Genomic DNA, 21337 nt, shown 5'->3' with positions numbered 1-21337 from the left:
GGGGGGGAGGAAAAAACTACATTTCCCTCCTCCTTCGACAAGTGTTCGAGGCTCCTCTCGCTTTTCGCAGCAATAATCTGCCCTCGCATCCCTGAGTGCTCAGGAGAGCTCCGTCTCTTTCGGCGGTGCGTACTCCCGGATTGTTTCAGCAGCGCATTTCTGGACGCGCTCGGGCAGGGTCAGAAGAGCCGGACCCCTTCCCTGTGTCAGAGCGAAGAGCCGCGGTCGGTCCTGACTGTTCACCGCAGGTTACTGCTCTGAAGTGAGGATTTCTGTAGCGTTCTGCACTCACCCCCACAGAGCGTCACACGGAGGCTCAAGGCTGACACGCAGATACCCCAAATAACGAAATCCGGACTCCACACGCCCTGAATAGTGTGTGTGGTGCCATGCGTTTCCCCACCCATTCTCCTTTCCATTACTCCTATGTTATTTGGTCATCTAAAGGGAAAGGGGGCCAAGAGTAATTGCAGCGGAATTTGGAAAGTGCCACTGCAGCGGATCGCAACTCCACTTGCAAATCGGCAAGAGTTGTGTTTTCTTGGCCGAAGTCTCCAGTTGACGAATTTGTGCAGAGTTTAATAAGAGCTGAAGCACTCGGGTGCTACCGCTCTTAACAGCCCCGTAGGTTTCGGCTCACAGCAATGTATATTTCCCATATTCGGAATGAACGACGAAAAACAGACTGTCGAATGTAATACGAAACAAAAAACTGCGGTGCAAAACGGAAAGTGCTGGAGAAAATCAGCAGGTCTGACCAAGGGTAGCTGGACTGAAACGTGTTTGTCGCTCTACATATGCTGCCAGGCCTGATGAATTACCCCCAGCTTTCTCTGTTTTTGAGTCTGTCAGAGTTATTGGATACGTTCATCGCAGCTTCGTAGCACCGAGGTCCGACTTCTACAGGAGGACACACGCCCATCATAGCCACATTAGACACAGGGCAGCCCGCTTACCTGAATCGCCTGCCAATGGGACCCATCTCTCGCTTTACTGGTAGTGATTGCTATGCCATTGTTCAGCTAATGCCATTGCCACTTCCGCTGGAACCATATTTGTTTACTTATGGTATCTCATTACCATTATATATATATATATATAATTAGGATCAGGATAAATTGGGCAAATTATTCTTGGGAGCAGAGGATCTGGGTGGGAGACTTAATCGTGGTGTGTAAAATTATGAAAGACTTGGACAGAGTGGATAGGAAGACCTGCAGGGGGAGATCACTAATCAGAGAATATAGATTTGGGTAAATTGGTAGAAGAATTTGAGGGAAACTGAGGAGAATTGTTCTGAGCCAGTGGATTGTGGGGATCTGGAAATCCCTGATTAAAAGTTGGTTGAGGCTGAAATCCTCATGGTGTTTAAAAATACTTATATAAGACACTTGCAGCACAGTAACGTAAGGAGGTATGAACCAAGCAGGAAAGCTGGATGTCCGTGCTGACCAAAAATAAGCTATGATGGGTCAAGTGGCCATTCCTACATTTTTGACATCACCTTTTACTTCACCATCTGATCCCTCTTCCTTTTCACTCTATCACATACCTTGCTTTTTGTTCCCTTTCCCTGCCTTGTACGTCATTAAACCAGTTGTAGCTCAAGAATTTTGTAATTGTGATGAATGACCATCCATCCAAAGTGTTCATTTTGAATCTCTCCGCAGATGCTGCTGCACCCACTGACTATTTCTACCATTTCTATTCCACTCTTCAGGCTCTATTGGCATAGAATGGACTAAATGTGTTGTTCTTTGTAACCTGTCATTGTTTGATTTAGATAATCATCAAGAAATTATAACAGGATTTCTCTTTGGATGGGCCATTTAGCTCAGATGGCTCGTGTGTGATTCCAAATAATGCCGATAAATGTGGTTGTGATTCCCATTCCAGCCGAGGTAAACTTGGGACCTGCCTCTCACTTGACCCTTAAGAATGGAAGACAGTAGATAAAAAGTGCCAAGGCTCAAAATGAAAAGAATGAATTACCTTTAGGCAGATGACTCATTACTGGTTATTTGTTCCCGATGTCAATTCGTCAAGGTAGCCCTCTCTCCTAGTAATTAACAGTAACATTGAGTATTCAGTATAGGCGTCGGGCTATACCTTGTGGTCTCAGTGGATTTTATTTTAGCATCCGACTTCGCCATAAAGGGATCCGCTAACAACATTTAACCAGCGACGTATGTGGCTGCTGCGAGTTTGTTCCGCTATGATGGACTGAATGAAAACCGCGTGGAAGCAGGCGATCGCCACCCAGTGCACTCTAACGGGAAAACAGGTCAACGTTTCTTGAGCCTAACTGAACCGATGGAGTTCGAATTTGTTTTAACAGCTTCTTAAGTCTTAGATTTAGACCGACCTAAGGAAACCAAAAGGAACATTTAACGTCCAAGTGTAGTCGGAATTTATATCAAAACGTGGCGGAATAATGCATAGTACTAAACCCGAACATAAGATTAAAAATGATCTAGAAGAGGTGGGACAAAGACTGAATGGAATGAGGGCAAAAATGAGATATTATAGTAATAAAGAAACGCCCCAATAATTGATGAGTACATCAATTAGCTGAAGGGAGAACCAAATAGGGAATTTTAAAATTTTGAATTGTTTTTGAGAAAGCATAATTGTGAATCAGGACCTGACAAGGGGTGAAGTAACTGACGATGTGGATCACAGCTTTTATTGACGTAGACGTAGCAATCTCATTGTTCAGATGAGAAAAATAAAAAAAAGAACTGCCAACTCTTTTTAATGCATCTAGCCTATGCTGTACCTGTATAGGCAGCATTTGATGGAACAGTTTGGAGCTTTATTCTGTACACTCCCTGGTAAATTGTCATTAGCTGCTGCTAAGGATCCAAGTTAGATAAGAGTGAGGCTTCCTTTTCACTGTGCTATCAGAATATAATACTGTATGGGTTAAACACAGAATAAGGTACCCTTGCCACTGAACATCAACAATTCCCAATGTGGGTGTAACACTATCAGGTAAAGAAACCAAAGCTAGGGGGTTGCACAAATATGCTGGGACTGGAAGATTGTAGATGACAGACTTGAGATGGAAATTCTTGCGCTACTCAGGGACAGCCTCACTCAGTTGTCAGAGGAGAAGAAGATGATGTTTGTCATAACTTCAGTGACATGCTGATGTTGCAGTACATTTGGGGTTGGTTGGGTATGGGACAGTGATTGCAGCCTTTAGAAGACACATATACTGTGACAGTCATAATCCAACGAGTGTGAGCAGCACCAATATATCCAGCATCCCTACTGCTGGATAATACATCCATTATTCCCTACAGCTGTTTCTCATTCTGAGAATGTGTTCACCTTACGTCTGACAGCGCAATCCTCAACAGATGGAGTCCATGGGAGTAAATACACGGTCAAACTCCACAGGCATAAGCACCATCAAATTGTTCAGTGTGATCATCCATATCCTTGCCACACCGTCACTGAGTGATTGGGCATAATAGTGTGGCTCAGTAGTTATGCGGTTCATTCACTGGTTTCTAGTCATTACTGATTCCAGGATCACCTTCAGACAGTTAGCAGCTTGGAAACTTGAGATGGTGACCAAGTACAACAAGAAAAAATGACTCAAATTAGGAGTTCAAATTTAGAGGATAGAATTAATTACATTTCTAGTTTATTTCATGACCACATGATGATTCAAAGTGGCTTACATCCACTTGTTTAAAGAAAAAAATGAGTGTTACTTTTGTAGGAAATGTAGCAGCCAATTTGTGTTCAGTAAGCTCCCACAAATAGCGATGTGACCTGATCAACTAGTTTTGTGACGTTGAGGGATAATTTAAGATAGACAAGACATTGGGATTAACTTCATTGCTATTTCTTCGAGTGACCTGGAACTTTTACACCCACCTCAGAGAACAGATGGGACCCTAGACTAGCGTCTCATCAGAGCGATGGCGCCCCTTGACAGTGCAGTACTCTCAATAATTCATTGCAATATTAACCTAGATTGGTGCTGCTGAAGCCCTAGAATAGAAATCAATCGAGTATCTTTGAAATGCCAGCTGCAAACCACTAAATTGTGGCTGACTCACAAACGCTGTCGTTCAAAAAAAACGAGATTATCAAACTAGTTGCAGAGTTTAAAATAGAGTTTGCCTGCACAAGGTAGCTGGTTTTCTCTTAAACTTTATAACATGGGTTAAGCCGCTATCCGATGTAAATAGCAGCAATTGAACTGCACGTGTCAACGAGTCTGTAACGCGTGCTTCTTGTAATCTGCAGAATTAAGTGGCATTAACGAATTTTAGTGCTGTTTGTGCATTCACTATGAAGGGAGAAGAAATCATGTGGAGTTAAAGAAAAACTGCTTTCATTTTCATCATAAATTTCTGCTCGTCTTCATCCGCTTGCTACATAAGGTTTAGATGATAAACTAAGCTCCATTTTGACTGCCTTCAGTAGAAACGGTCTTTGATTCCTCTAATTTGAAAAAGACCCGGTTAACATAGAAGGGATGTACTACAAGGTAAAATACGAACAGCAAAAACAGTCATGTAAGAGGAATGGCACTTCTACTGAGATTAACTTGTTTTTAATTTCGACTCAAAAGCAGTTTTAACCATCTCCAACACCAATCGCGTCCTAAAAACAGGCTGCACAAAATCGGCGTCCCTTTTGGCCATTGAGACTTCGGGGGGAAAAAAACATCTGCCGGTTGCAATTAGCAAAGGAGATTACAATCGTTCTGTACAGCAGCACAGAGGCAAGAAATTCTCCTTCTTAGTTTCATTGTCAACAGATGCTTTAATTCAAAACAATATATATGAACTATAGAAACCATATTTATCGCATACGTGAAATGTATTCCAAAACTGAAAATATTAACAAAAACCATGAAACTGGCTTTTAAAATGGGAGTCGTTTGCGTATATCACAGCATTAATAATATTTATCATTTGTCAGTTTCCATATCCCACATGGTATGGGAATCTCTATGAACTTTACAAAGACCTGGATAGCAACATAAAAATAGGAGCATGAGCAGACCATTAGGCCGTTGGCGTACTCTGCCATCATCCAACTCATTAGTTTGTTTCCGCTTTTTCCATATATCCTTTGGTCCTTTTAGCTGTAAGCACTATATCTAGCTTGTTTTTGAAAACGTTTAACATCTTGACCTGAAAACTTACTGTGGCAGGGAACTGCATAGATTCGCTACTCTAGATGAATAAATTTATCCTTATCTTAGTCCTAACGAGCCTATTATGTATCCTTTGGCTATTACCTCTGGCTCTAACCCACCAATCATCGTGTACACTCTCTTACGTTTGCCCTATTCAGCCCTGCTAATAATTTATAGGTATTTTTGTGAGATTCTCCCTTCATTCTTCTAAATTCTAGTAAATATAATCCTAATCAATCTAGTCTTTCCATCATCAGTTCTGCCATTCCAGGAATCAGTGTGGTCAATCTTTGTTGACCTCCCTCCGTTGTCGGAACATCCTTCCTCAGACAAGAAGACCAAACTGAACACAACACTTGGTGTGCTGTCGCCAAAGTCCTATCCAATTGCAGAAAGACATATATTCTCGTGTGTTTGAATCCTCTCATGATAAAGGTCAACACATCCTTTACCTTCTTCACCTCCTGCTGCTCTTGCATGCTTATTTTCAGTGGCTGGTTTGCAAGGAGGTCTTGTTGCACATCCTGCTCCTGAAGTAACACCATTCAGAGTATAACCTGCTTCTTGTTTTTTGGTACCACAGAGGATAACTTCAAATTTATCCACATTATAATTTCATCTGCAATGCATTTGCCTACTCACTGAACCTTTCCAAATCTCACCAATGCATTTCTGTATCTTCCACTCAGCACACTCTCCCACACAGTTTTCTGCCATGATGCGATCACAATGAAAATATTGACTGGTTAAGGCTGAGACACAATTGATACAATTATTGTGTGCTGATGGTATTTAACTGAAACAGTATTGTGTAACATTATAGGATACAACCATATACATATATAGAGAGGGCTATACAAATATTCTCTGCAAACAGAGGGCTATACAAAAAGCATTAAATCATTTCTTATATAATATGGAACAGTATCACAGGCTTTGTGTTCAGCATAGTGAAAATATGACTATAACTACTTTAATATAAAAATGCATTTATATACATTCATGATAAATACATTTCCTTAAATTCATGATCATAGCAAGTGAAAATCTTTTATTGTGCATGAAAATCAAATCAAATAATTTGGTTCATCTTACAAATATTTGCCTTTTATTAAAGCAAGTTAAACATTAGTTAAATTGCACAGAACACTTCAAAAAGTGCTGAAGATGCATGCATGCGGTAGAAAATAGCAAAAGGCATTGTAAGATTTACAATTAAAATCCAAGCTTCAAAGCCATAAACATTTTCTTCCAATCCATTGTCAAATTGGGGCCAGGCTCCAAAAGCTGGAAGTATCCAAAACTTTAAGAAGGAAAAAAAGAATTTGGAGGCAGGTTAATTAATAAATGTCATTGAAAGTTAATAAGTACAAACAATAGACAATAGGTGCAGGAGTAGGTCATTCTGCCCTTCGAGCCTGCACCACCATTCAATATGATCATGGCTGATCATCCTTAATCAGTATCCTGTTCCTGCCTTATCTCCATAACCCTTGATTCCACTATCCTTGAGAGCTCTATCCAACTCTTTCTTAAATGAATCCAGAGACTGGGCCTCCTCCGCGTGGGTTTCCTCCGGGTGCTCCGGTTTCCTCCCACAGTCCAAAGATGTGCAGGTCAGGTGAATTGGCCATGCTAAATTGCCTGTAGTGTTAGGTAAGGGGTAAATGTAGGGGTATGGGTGTGTTGCGCTTCGGCGGGTCGGTGTGGACTTGTTGGGCCGAAGGGCCTGTTTCCACACTGTAAGTAATCTAATCTAATCCACTGCCCTCTGGGCCAGAGCATTCCACACAGCCACCACTCTCTGGGTGAAGACGTTTATCCTCATCTCTGTCCTAAATAGTCTACCCCATATTTTTAAGCTGTGTCCTCTGGTTCGGCATTCACCCATCAGCAGAAACATGTTTCCTGCCTCCAGAGTGTCCAATCCTTTAATAACCTTATATGTCTCAATCAGATCCCTCTTAGTCTTCTAAACTCAAGGGTATACAAGCCCAGTCGCTCCAGTCTTTCAGCGTAAGATAGTCCGCCATTCATAACATTAACAACAACAAATTGTATTCATGTAGGGCAGCTCATGGGTGCATTATAAAGCAAACATATGACACTATTGCATAAGAGATATTAGGACAGATGACTAAAATTCTGGTCAAAGCAATAAGTTATAATTTATTAGAGCAGGAAAGCATGATGCAGAGGCAAGAGGTTTATGGAACAAACTTAAAACCCAGGCAGCTGAAAACACAGCTGGCAAAACAACTAAAGTCAGCAATGCTAAAGAGATTAGAATGAAAGAATTACAGATATATTTGGACAATTGTGAGGCTGGAGGAGATTACAGAAATAGGGTGGCATGGGACCATGGAGGGATTTGAAAACAAGAAAGAGAATTTCAAAATCTTGTTTAACTGGGAGATCAGTAATGTTGTTTAACTGGAAGATCAGTGACCGCAGAGATGATGAATAAAAGGGATTTGGCATCAGTTTGAAAACACACAGCAGAAGTTTGGAGATATATTTAAGTTTATGGAGCAAAGAATGAGAGAGGCTGGCCAAGCATGCGAGAATAGTCAAGTCTCGAGGTAAGAAAGACATGAATATGAATTTCAGGAGAAGTTGAGCTGAATCAGGGGTGGTGTCAAAAAGTGTGGTGCTGGAAAAGCACAGGTGCTCAAGCAGCATCCCAGGAGTAGGAGAGTCGATGTTTCAAGCATAAGCTCTTCATCATCTTCACCTCCACATTCATGATGATGAGTTTATGGTCAAATCATCAACTCCCCTGCTCTTCGGGTGCTGTCTGACTAGCTGTGCTTTTCCAGCGCCATACTTTTTGACTCTAATCTGCAGTCGTCACTTTCTCCTGAATCGGCTGGAACTCGGCAACGTTACAGAAGTAGAAATACGTCATCTTGGTGGCAGCCTTTGATAGTTGCCAGGGAGAAAGGTAGTGTCAGTGGCTAAGGAGTGTGCTAGGGACAAAAAGAAAAGCTCCAATATTCCAAATATTTAATTGGAGAAAATTTATTTTTATCTCGTACCGAGTGTCGGACAACAGTCTAATTTTGAGACCGAATAATTGAGAGATGGGATCCATAATGCGGAGGTGCGTGTTGGACTGGGGTGGACAAAGTTAAAAATCGTGCAACACTAGGTTATAGTCCAACAGGTTTATTTGGAAGCACTAGCTTTCGGAGCGCTGATCCTTCAAGTAGCCGTAGAGCAGGATCACAAGACACAGAATTTATAGCAAACGATTTGCTATAAATAATCTTTTGTTATAAATTCTGTGTCTCATGATCCTGCTCCACATCTGATGAAGGAACAGCGCTTAGAAAGCTAGTGCTTCCAAATAAACCTGTTGGGCTATAATGTGGCGTTGTGTGATTTTTAACTGAGAGCTGGGATGGTAAGGTAGAGGCCAATGCCGAATATACAAAATTCTAACGGGACTTGACCTCAGGGCGAGACGTTGAGAAGATGTTTCCACTAGTGGGCATGGTCAAAAATCACAGGATACCAGTTTATAGTCCAACAGGTTTATTTGAAAACATAAGATTTTGGAGCCTCACTGCTAGTGAGAGAGGGAGACTTGGACAGAGTAAAAGATGATGCGAACGGATTGAACACACCTAAGATGGCTGTTAACTCCTTAATCAGTTAGAACAGAGGTGTGGATTTCGATTATTTAATATGCAAATCCCAGAATTTCTCTCAAGTCACTGCCCCAAGATAACTTAAGGTTTTATCAGTATAAATGAGGAGATATCTCAGGTCAGACAATGAATTTTAGGCGTGAGGTGTATGTCTTAACCTGGAGTCAGTCAGGTTTTATTTCTAAAGCAGAAATTTTAAAAATGCCACGTCGACTGTCTACAAATGGTGTCCTTTTTGAACAAAATAGAATGTATGTGCAAATGCAAGTTCACCCAATAGATTTATATATATTTATGTGTGTGAGAAAGCCTTACGCGTACAAGGATCTGTTTCGATGAGAAGGAACGCAACGGACACCTGAATGTGTTGAAGGATACCCTCATAAGAACGAGATACAATGCTCAACTCATCAATACCCAGTTCGAATGTACCATCGTTAAAAACCGTAATGACAGATAGAGATTAGATTAGATTAGATTACAGTGTGGAAACAGGCCCTTCGGCCCAACAAGTCCACACCGACCCGCCGAAGCGAAACCCACCCATACCCCTACATTTACCCCTTACCTAGCACTACGGGCAATTTAGTATGGCCAATTCACCTGACCCTGCACATCTTTGTGATGTGGGAGGAAACCGGAGCACCCGGAGGAAACCCACGCAGACACAGTCAGTCGCCTGAGGCGGGAATTGAACCCGGGTCTCTAGCGCTGTGAGGCAGCAGTGCTAACCACTGTGCCACCGTGCCGCCCACCACGGTGGCACAGAGAGAGAACATGAGATAGCTAAATTTTGATTCTTCTGAGATATCAGGACTAACTGAGTGGGAGTGCAAAAAGAAAGCCAGTGAAGACAATTTCTGGTTACGATGACAAGGAAAATGAAGCCAAGTAAATACTGTTCTACCTAATCGAATACACGCGTTGTAGATATAATGAACAAGTTTATTTAGGGTTCTTGAGATTTCTAAACAGCTTTACTGTGTCTATTCAAACGTTTTAATAGCTCTTAGTTCACATTTTTACAAGCCTTTTATCTATATTAAGTGATGAATATTTTGTAATTCAAAGTGGTTTATTGAATGCGAACTATTAACTGTCAATAATATTTCCTGTAGTCAGTCAATGGTTCTGAAGATTTTGAAGTTGCAAGATAGGGACAAATTTTAGAAAAAGATTTTCGATGGTATTGTTACTTCGAGGTCAGAGCCTGTTGCTTAGATATGACTTCGGCACAGCAACATTGACAGGGAGATGGAGACATAGTAACATACGATTGTAAACATTGATATAAGACCCTAATCAACTATCGTGGCAACAGGAAAATTTGGTTTGTGTGTAGGTACATAGAACATGATTTACATTTGTTTAATGATTTAACTACATCCAGTTTCAGAATTAGTTTTACTAATCTTTTGATATTCTTTAAATGTTTACTTTGTTTATTACACTCTCATAATATTCAAAGGTATTTCTGTATTATGATTGACCTGAAATGTGCTCCATTTGCTGGAGGGAAGCTACCACAAGGGTTTGGAGAAGTGTGTGGCAAAGCTGTCGCCAATTTTCAAGGACAAAGTGATGCCTTTTCTTCGAAGAGATTCCGATGCTAGCGGCTTTACCTAATATCATGATTTATTATTTAAGTAAAAAGTAAGAAAAAGGCATAACTTTTGAAATAGTAAAGAGATTCCAAAACAAAGTTTGAAAGGGCCTTTTTTTACTTCTTACTAGATATCCCTATTTTATTATTCACGGGATACCTTCATTTCTGAGTAAACATTGGTTCTGCAGTCTGTTTCTGTGATGTGGAAGAAATGTGCAAGTTGTTCTCCCTGTGTTTGCATGGGTTTCCTCCGGGTGCTCCGGTTTCCTCCCACAGTCCAAAGATGTGCAGGTTAGGTGAACTGGCCATGTTAAGTTGTCCATAGTGTTAAGTGCATTAATCAGAGGGAAATGGATTTTGGTGGGTTACTCTTCGGAGGGTCGGTGTGGATTTATTGGACTGTGGGGAATCTAATCTAATCTTTTATCAGAGTCCGATCATAGCGCCTACAAGGTGTAAGAGACATCGCAGGGAAACGAAATGGGAATTTCCGAGGCGTCCAAAAGCGGCATAAACGTTTTCAGCTCTTTTTGTGGTAGAACGGCATGTTCCATCCACTATTCAGTACTGAAGTATTAAGTTTGTCAATTTCACTTATCTCTTTATGGCAGTTCTGACTTTATATATTTTACAACATCGTGGGCCGAAGGGCCTGTTCTGTGCTGTATTGTTCTATCAGTATTATATTACTGAAATCACTCTCCAACATTATCTTTAGTCTTCTTTTGGTATATTCATTTGAATAATCCTTTTGCACTTCCCTCATTTGGTAGTTCGTCCTTCCCCCTTAAAGGTTTTCTTTTAATCATGTCACATTTATTCCTAATCAATTTATCTAATATTCCACCTGGATGACTAATTTCCATTTACGTTTTGTGGATTTTTTTTTGTATATTCAAGGGGGTCACGTGGAGCAATGATAGTATTCGAGTTCAAGTCCCACGTCTGAAAAGTTTGATCAAAAAAAAATTATCATCAATCTATGATTTACTTTTAAATTTTCCTACTCATCTTCTGAACTTGATTTTGGCAACATTTCCCGAGGATTTCTTAAACAAACACTACTTTGTGAATGAATGCTGGAAGACGTCTTTTCTTTAAAGAAAATTGTTTCATCACCTGTCTTACCGAAATATTGCACAAGAACAGAAACGCGACGATGTTCTTCAATATCACTCTGGTTTTGTGCAGATTTCCCGTCTTCCTGAAGCTGGCTGGAGGAAAGGAGCCGGCAGCTCGGGGTGATGGTAACTGCTCACTGCACACCGAGCTGGTTCGGTCTTCTGGAGATTGTGGAGGAGCAGTCTCGCAATACAGCTCTCGCTCTACTCCCTCCAACGTTTTGTTGACAATGCCACACCGTGGGGGTGATGTACCAGGACGGTCACTGGTCCCCTTGATTCTTCCGGCTTCCTCTTCCCCGTCATCCTGCTTGCGATGGAGCGATTCAACGATGAACATGTTCTGCACAGATTTCTCAATGATAGCCAAAGTGGAAAGTGGTAAACTGAGCCATGTGAAATGCGGACGGCTTTGTGCAGAAACCGCCGCCAGCACAGAGCACCAGGATAGCAGCCAGGAGGCACACGCAGTACTGGCCAGAAGCTGGCCATCCAGCTTTCGCGTGGGATTTTTGGAATAATCCATTGACCTTTTGTCTATCCTATAAATGACCAGGCCGGTTGTAGATGCTGCAGACATTAAGCCAAGCACTATCATACTGTACAAATAAAACATAGTCACAGCAGATAGTCGGTGATCTTTTGAATGGCCCGCCTGTAGGCTGTACACAACAAGAATTCCTATTGTAGTTGCGAAGACGGCAGCTCCCAGAACTGGTCCTGACAAAATATTGGGGCGTGTCTTAAACACCAGTTTTTGAGGACTGCGCTGTTCCAGCTTTCGACCGACATTCTTCCACATGATGTAGAGCATAGCGGAGGCCAAAACGTGATACTCAATGCTGAAAGGGTACATGTAATAGGAGGCTTTGTAGAAAGCAGCGCATACATGTATAGTACAGCTGCAGTTTGGTCCAGCCTTTTCTGCAACGAAAGGGATTAAAACATTGCACATATTGTTATCCAACAAGATCTTAGTTGGTTTTCATTCCCGTTGCGGGTTCCTAGTTTTCAAAGTTTGTGAGAAGATTTGTAGCTCGGGTGCTCATTGTTGCGGTTCTGTTCGCCGAGCTGGGAATTTGTGTTGCAGACGTTTCGTCCCCTGTCTAGGTGACATGCTCAGTGCTTGGAAGCCTTCAGTGAAGCGCTTCTGTGAAGTTTCCTCCGGCATTTATAGTGGTTTGTCTCTGCCGCTTCCGGTTGTCAATTCCAGCTGTCCGCAGCAGTGGCCGGTATATTGGGTCCAGGTCTGATGTGTTTGTTGATAGAATCTGTGGGTGAGTGCCATGCCTCTAGGAATTCCCTGGCTATTCTCTGTTTGGCTTGTCCGATAGTAATAGTGTTGTCCCAGTCGAACTCATGTTACTTGTCATCTGCATGTGTGGCTACTAAGGATAGCTGGTTGTGCCGTTTGATAGTTGGTGTTCATGGATTAGCTGTCTTCCTGTTTGTCCTATATAGTGTTTTGTGCAGTCCTTGCATGGGATTTTGTACACTACATTGGTTTTGCTCATGCTGGGTATCGGGTCCTTTGTCCTGGTGAGTTGTTGCCTGAGAGTGGCTGTTGGTTTGTGTGCTGTTATGAGTCCTAGTGGTCGTAGTAGTCTGGCTGTCAGTTCAGAAATGTTCTTGATATATGGTAACGTGGCTAGTCCTTTGGGTTGTGGCATGTCCTCATTCCATTGTCTTTCCCTTAGGCAACTGTTGATGAAATTGTGGGGGTATCCGTTTTTGGCGAATACATTGTAGAGGTGTTCTTCTTCCTCTTTTTGCAGTTCTGGTGTACTGCAGTGTGTTGGGCCCTTTTGAACAGTGTCTTGATGCAACTTCTTTTGTGTGTGTTGGACTACTACGACCACTAGGACTCATAACAGCACACAAACCAACAGCCACTCTCAGACAACAACTCACCAGGACAAAGGACCCGATACCCAGCATGAGCAAAACCAATGTAGTGTACAAAATCCCATGCAAGGACTGCACAAAACACTACATAGGACAAACAGGAAGACAGCTAACCATCGGTATCCATGAACACCGACTAGCCACCAAACAGCATGACCAGGTATCCTTAGTAGCCACACACGCAGATGACAAGCAACATGAGTTCAACTGGGACAACACTACTATTATAGGACAAGCCAAACAGAGAACAGCCAGGGAATTCCTAGAGGCATGGCACTCATCCACAGATTCTATCAACAAACACATCGACGTGGACCCAATATACCGGCCACTGCAGCGGACAGCTGGAACTGACAACCGGAAGAGGCAGAGACAAACCACTATAGATGCCAGAGGAAACATCACAGAAGCGCTTCACAGGAGGCTTCCAAGCACAGAGGATGTCATCGAGACAGGGGACAAAATGTCTGCAACACAAATACCCAGCTCGGTGAACAGAACCACAACAGGTTCCTAGTTTGTTGTTAGCATACACCTGACTTGAAACTTCAGGACTATCTAAACTGGGCCTTCCCCCAAGTAGAGCTGAAAATTGTATGCTATATTGCTGTAAGAGGTTATTGAACTAGTAACATCACTACCCTGCATTCCAAAACAATTTTATGAAGAAACCCGTATTAAAGTATTATGGAATCTAATTTAAATAACTTCAATCATTACAGTATCCCTCTGCAAGGAACCTATTTAGTTAACACTTGTTGCAATGGTATTATCCTGTGGATAATTATAATTGGATTTCGAATTGGAACTGTTCATGACTAAGTGAATGTGGAGGGCCGCGCAATGTGTTTACTGCTTTATGTAGAGGCTGTTTGAAACAGTGAACCATTCAATCACTGTGCCATTATCATCACTTTGACATGAATACAGAAATATTTCAGTTTGCCTTCTAATATCCTGCTGTTTGCATGATACAGGGTAATACATGTAGTTGTGGACAATTTCATTGACAACAGATCCAGAACTGAAGCAAAGAATTCTCAGTGATGGGCAGCAATGGGAATATAATCCAAAGTCATTTTATTACTTTCAAATTATGCTACACTGATCATATTATGTCTTAAATTATTAATATCCCATTTGAGTCATTTTCTGAATGAAATCTATCCAATTATATTGAGGCAGCTTTATATTTCCTGTGGGAAATGTATTGTCTCCTGAAACTGATAAGAGTGTGGATGGCTGGATGGGTATTAAACAAAATATTGCTAAGACAATAAAAAGATTGAAATAAAAATTTCAGTTACTAATCGCTACTGCCTGAATGGTGTTGAAACAGCTTCAGTGTTCCCTTTCTGACCCTGCAAGCTAGATTACAATGTAGACTATTAACAACATCAAAGTGTGATGAGCTCTAAATGGCTGCAGCCAAGTTATTTCATAACATAATGTAAATTATTGCAAATTCAACAATTTCATGGTCAAAAATAACTTTACTGGGGAGCTTAGAAGGTAGTACATTTGGTTTTGTCAGAGTTAATTTTGGAGCAATGCAAATCATCCAGCAATGTGGAAGAATTTGATCTACTGGCATATTTGTGGTTGCAAAATGTTGGATTTTATTTTCTGCATTGATAATGGTGAGCACCAATTATTAATGATCTATTATTTTTCTAGCTATATTAATTGCCAGTTTATGCACACAGTTCATCATCTGGGCCTGTAACCACTGGAAGCAAGGTAGTCCCATACTTATTATACCATAATCTTTGTAATTGTAAGATGTGGAGGTACTGGTGTTGGACAAAGTTAAAAATCACTCAACACCAGGTTATAGTCCAACAGGTTTATTTGGAAGTACTAGTGTTCAGATCACTCCTTCATTACCAAATAGAAGAGATATGAAACACAGTACATTATGATAGCTTTCTTTAGTGAAAGTCTGTTATATTTTCCTTCTATCTCAGCAGCACCAGATAATCCCTCCACATTATATCACTTAGTGATCAACCAGAATGTACTAGTATAACTATTGACCATGAAACTGACATGAGTCATCAAAATAGACTATTTTGATCACAACTAAAATAATTTGTGGTTTGATTCATTTTTTTTTTCATGTATCGTTTGAGACACTTTAGCTAATATAATTTATTTCAAAAAAAACAGAGGAGCCTGCAGTTAAAGTTTGGGGTTAGAAGGTTGTAGGGTTAATTTAGGTTGACATTTCAATGTATAACTAAGGGATTACTGCATTGTCAGAGAGTCATTATTCGGATGAAATATCAGGCAGAGCCATTTAAAAGTCCTGAAATAGATAAATAAATTTAAAAATGGTATCCAAAGATGCTGATATTGAAAGACATATCCAATGTTTATTTTCCATAAAAGCAAAATTTTAAAGGAACCTCAAAAGGAGCAGATTAAAACGTATAGAACAATTTAGGAAAAACATTCCAGTGTGGATTTAGGTCACTGAAGGCAATGTATTAGTGGGGGACAAAGAGAGCAACTACTGATACTCTTGGTGCTTTTAGAAAAAGATGGGCAATATCTTTGGTGGTGAAGTGCCTTATGTCCCCTTCCAACTGCATTTTGATTTAGCCCTCTCCCTCTATCCTTACGTCTTCCAAATTTAATAGTCTGCCATTAATGGGCTTTACACAGAAATTAATTAATTAGAAAACAGAAGTGATTTACTGGTGGTGGTTAATAAATGAAAAAATACCCTGGGTGATTTGATGATGGGAACAAGAAGATCAGTCCTATGGAAGAGCTCTTCTGAATACATGAAAAATTCAAATAGTGTAGCCATTGATACTCTCAACAATTTGAGAGAGAGAGAACGATGAGTTCCACAGGGAGTAGAGTGCCTTACCTTCCATCCAATTCCATTTTGAGTTAGCTTTCTCTCTCTCTACCACTCCCTCACCTTTGGTGTTACTGCATTGCCTTTAATGGGCTCTGCATGTAAAGTTAACAGTTAAAAACAGGAGTGATTTATTGGTGTGGTTAATAGATGAAAAAGACAATGGTTATTTGGTGGTGGGAAAAGCTGCTCAATTATTTGTGATAGCAATTCCAGGTATAAGAGGAAAGCAAAGGGAGTGTGAGTGGTACTATCCCTGCCTGTGAGCCAGGAGGTGAGGTTCAAATCCCACCTGTTTCAGAGGTTTGCCGTAACATCTCTGAACAAGCTGGTCAGAAATATCTAAAGCAAAGGGTACATATGAGGTTGGAGTCAGAGTAGGAAGATAAGAAAGGAATGAAATCATGAAAGATATGAACACAAGGATGGGAATTTTTAAGTTTGAGTTGTTGGGGAATGTTGAAAGCCATAGTAAGTTAATAGTCATAGAACTGTTACAATGCAGAAGGAAGCCATTCAGTCCATTGTGTCTGCACCAGTTCTCCAAATCAGTAATTCATTTAATGTCATTCCTTTGCCTTCCTGTAAGTTTACACATTCTCCTTTTTCAGATAATGGACTAATCTCCCTTTTTAACTGCATCTGCCTCCACTACATCACAATGCATTCCAGAGCTTCATCACTCATTGCGTGGAAACGTTATTTTTTCTCCTGTCCCTTTTGCTTCTTTTGTCCATTATTTTAAATCTTGTTCTTGAGTCTTTCACACATGGGAATGATTTCTCTCAATCTACTCTGTCCAGTCCCATCATGATTTTGAATATCTGTACCAAATATCCTCTCAGCCATCTGTTCTTCAACGAAGCAGGCCCAATGTGTCCAATCCATCCAGTTCCTTGCTATTCTTGTGAAACTTTTCTGCAACCCTTGAATGTCTCCACAACTTTCCTGACATTTGGTACCCAGAATGGGACTTAATATGACAGCTGAGGCCAAATTAATTGAAGCTCAGGATTATCTCTTTGCTCGTGTGTCTATGCCCCAATCATAAATCCAAGATACTTTATGTTTTATTAAAATTGCCTGTCATGCCTCCTTCAATGGTTTATGGCAATATACTCCAAATCTCTGTTCCAGAAGCACCTTTAGAATTGTGCCCTTTATTTTCTTTTGTTTTTCCATGTTCTTCTACCAAAATGAATCACTTCATATTTCTTCACATTGAAATTCATCTTCCACCTGTCCGCCCACTCCACCAACTTGTCTAGGTCTTTTTGGAGATGTGACCTGCAAATTTTGAAATGGTACCATGTACATCAAAGCCTAGATCAGTAATATATAGAGAAAAGCAAAGGTCCCGATCCTGATTCCTGGGAGACTCTACTAGAAATTGTCCTCTGCAAAGCATTCATTAATTATTACATTACATTTCCAATTACTCAACCAATTTCATACTTATGTTTCTATTTTCCATTTTATTCTATGAGTTATAACTTTGCTGACAAGTCTGATAAACATTGCACAGTATCACGTGCTATTTGGAAGGCAGAATTGATGGGAGAATGGAATTTGATATTGGATGGGAAATGGCAGCAGATCTTTCAATTAGTTCAAAATTATGGGCACTGGAGGATGGGAGGTTCAGCCAAGTCTTGAAATTACAAAAGCATGCAAGGGGGAACGGTGGCTGATGGGTTAAGGTTGGGCAGAGACAAACAATGCTACAGAGGTTAAAGTATATCTTTTTAGGAGAGAATATAGGTTATACCCTACTGATAACAGATTATGTGTTCACTAGATATAAGTCTTTGTTGGCTAGTTATTGCTATGTTTGGCTTCACATCAAACTAAATAACATACTGGCAGTGAAAGCTTTGAGATATTATTTCACATGTTAATTTATAACCGCCAATATCAGCTTTTTCATAGCATGTTAATTACAATTATGTCTGAACAATTTAAACAAGCCACAATCCAGATAATTTGGAAAACTTTGATAGAGCAGCTTAGAGTTATTATTTAACCAACTATATCCACTATCAATGTTTACTGCATTCTGTAATGAGAGTTGCTACTTCAGGTACACATTGTAACCCTTGGGTTAGCTTTTTTGCTGTTACTACCTCAGGGGTAATCTGGCAGTATGGAACACGTATGCTTTAGAAAATACATCTGATGTTCATTTCATTGTGAATCTAGCCCAGAGTGTTCTCAAAACTTTAACTCCATCAGCACTTAGCATTGAGTGCATTATGACTGATGCTTTTGTATTTGCAATTCACCAACAGAGCAGCACACAGCTGCCAACATGTTATTTCAACTTTGACATTCTCAAATTGACTTTTTCTTACAAGAAAGAACAATTTGTTTACTTGATTAATGGGATCAGTTTCTATTTCACTAATATTAAAATCATTCTGGATCCTGTCAAATGCAAAGATTAGGGTAGAAATCCGCTGGTGATGGTAATCAGGCTATACTGATCCTCCATTGATTTCGTATTCAAGCCTAACTGATGTAATTTGAAATTAATTTGAAATTAATTTAAAATGCTACACAATATCTTGTGGATTACAAAATGAAATTAATACCATCAACATTTTAGGATATGTAGAATTTGGGTACATAAATGAATAAATCATCTGCAGATTTTTAAAGTGGCCTTTAGTGCATATATATTGAAATAATGAGTTTAGATCATTTATTGCACCTCAGATTCTGTGACCATTAAATTGAAAAATTCTCAATAACTGACACTCTAGTTTTCTACTTCTCCTGTTCATGATTTTTCACTTATTAAAATTTCTTACCCATAGTTAAGTTGGCAAAGCCATGTCCTGCAAGTCTCTTTTTGTGGTCATTTAACTGATGTTTTGACTCTGCAATTATACTGTTCACCCATAACAGCAGGTTCGTAAAAACAGAATGAATCATTCCAAATCTAAAAAAAAAGTATGGTAATGGACACAAGTGGAGTAAATAAATGCAAAAGTAAAAACACATCATGAAATTTACCAAAGAAAAGTCTCCTACAGAATTAACAAAGAAACTTCCTCTAAAAAATTAGATTCACCAAATATTTTCAGGAGAATATTATCGCCCTTCAAAACATAGCTTTATATTTACAAGAATTTATCTTTATAGTCGCCTTTACTTTTACAAACTTGATTGAGCTTTTTGAAGAAGTAACAAAGAGGATTGATGAGGCCAGAGTGGTAGATGTGATCTATATGGACTTCAGTACGGCGTTCGACAAGGTTCCCCATTGGAGACTGATTAGCAAGGTTAGCTCTCATGGAATACAGGGAGAACTAGCCATTTGGATACAGAACTGGCTCATAGGTAGAAGACAGAGGGTGGTGGTGGAGGGTTGTTTTTCAGACTGGAGGCCTGTGACCAGTGGAATGCCACAAGGATCGGTGCTGGGTCCTCTACTTTTTGTCATTTACATAAATGGTTTGGATGCAAGCATAAGAGGTACAGTTAGTAAGTTTGCAGATGACAGCAAAATTGGAGGTGTAGTGGACAGCAAAGAGGGTTACCTCAGATTACAACAGGATCTTGACCAGATGAGCCAATGGGCTGAGAAGTGGCAGCTGGAGTTTAATTCAGTTAAATGTGAGGTGCTGCATTTTGGGAAAGCAAATCTTAGCAGGACTATACACTTAATGGTAAGGTCTTAGGGAGTGTTGCTGAACAAAGAGACCTTGGAGTGCAGGTTCATAGCTCCTTGAAATTGGAGTCACAGGTAGATAGGATAGTGAAGAAAGCGTTTGGTATACTTTCTTTTATTGGTCAGAGTATTGAGTACAGGAGTTGGGAGATCATGTTGCAGCTGTACAAGATATTAGAATATTACATGCAATTCTGGTCTCATTCCTATCTTGGAAGGGTTCAGAAAAGATTTACAAGGATGTTGCCAGGGTTGGAGGATTTGTGCTATAGAGAGAGGCTGAACAGGTTGGGGCTGTTTTCCCTGGAGCATCGGAGGCGGAAGGGTGACCTTATAAAGGTTTACAAAATTATGAGGGACATGGATAGGGTAAATAGACAAAATCTTTTCCCTGGGGTCAGGGAGTCCAGAACTAGAGGGCATAGGTTTAGGGTGAGAGGGGAAAGATATAAGAGAGGCCTAAGAGGCAACTTTTTCATACAGAGGGTGGTATGTGTGTGGAATGAGCTGCCAGAGGAAGTGGAGGCTGGTACAATTGCAACATTTAAGAGGCATTTGGGTGGATATATGAATAGGAAGGGTTTGGAGGGATATGGGCCGGGTGCTGGCAGGTGGGACTAGATTAGATTGGGATATCTGGTCGGCATGGACGGGTTGGACCAAAGGGTCTGTTTCCATGCTGTACATCTCTATGACTCTATGACTCAATAGTCTTTACTTTTATAATGATACTTAATGCAGTTTATTGTTACAAGTAAGAAACTGTATTAAAATAAAGCAGATGTAACAGTTAACAAGAAAGAAAGAAATCCCATCCGACCAAAGTCTCTGTTTACTATTTTAACGGCACATTTCAGAAGATACAGCAATTACATTCTTATAAATCGGGAGATGAATTTCACCATAGAACAAGTTACTTTGCAAGGTTCCCTTCTCTGTCATATACTTGTCTAGCATTTCCTAAAATACCTCTGTACTAATCACTTCAACCATTCCATGTGGGAGTGAGCTCCTCACCTTTACACTCTTTGGTAAAAGGGTTGCTTCTGAATCCCCTACAGGTTGTTGTGGTTGATCTTATATTGACAGCCTCCAGTTGTGCTCTTTCACACAAGAGAAAACATTCCCTCTCTATCGATACCGTCAAAATAATTCATAATTTTAAATTCCCGGGCACATCTGAAAGTATGCTTTCTGAGAAGAAAACAGACCCAGCCTGTCAATATTTCCTAGTATGTATGCCCACATATTTCTATAATCATCTATGTACATCTTTTCTGTACCCTCTGCACACCTCCATATACATCAATAACATTGTGAACAGAATTGTGTGCAGCACTGTG

General features: G+C 40.3%; 1 protein-coding gene across 1 annotated transcript in view; it reads right to left on the bottom strand.

Moving 5' to 3' along the window:
- Nucleotides 1-4: 4 nt before the first annotated feature.
- The window catches only part of otop1 (otopetrin 1), a 33206-nt gene continuing 11873 nt past the window's right edge, over nucleotides 5-21337 (bottom strand). The window contains exons 4-6 of the mRNA XM_087975815.1: nucleotides 19132-19262; nucleotides 11555-12471; nucleotides 5-6470 (exon numbers count right to left, since the gene is read on the bottom strand). Coding sequence (XP_087831941.1) covers nucleotides 6300-6470; nucleotides 11555-12471; nucleotides 19132-19262 — 1219 coding nt within the window. The 3' untranslated portion in view covers nucleotides 5-6299. The remainder of the gene's footprint in view (nucleotides 6471-11554; nucleotides 12472-19131; nucleotides 19263-21337) is intronic.

This window comes from Chiloscyllium plagiosum, unplaced genomic scaffold (genome assembly GCF_037043375.1).
Source record: "Chiloscyllium plagiosum isolate Xiang-an unplaced genomic scaffold, Cpla_swu_hap1 HiC_scaffold_1, whole genome shotgun sequence".
In the NCBI taxonomy this organism is placed as follows: Eukaryota; Metazoa; Chordata; class Chondrichthyes; order Orectolobiformes; family Hemiscylliidae; genus Chiloscyllium; species Chiloscyllium plagiosum.
This window is presented reverse-complemented; position numbering and strand designations above follow the sequence as displayed.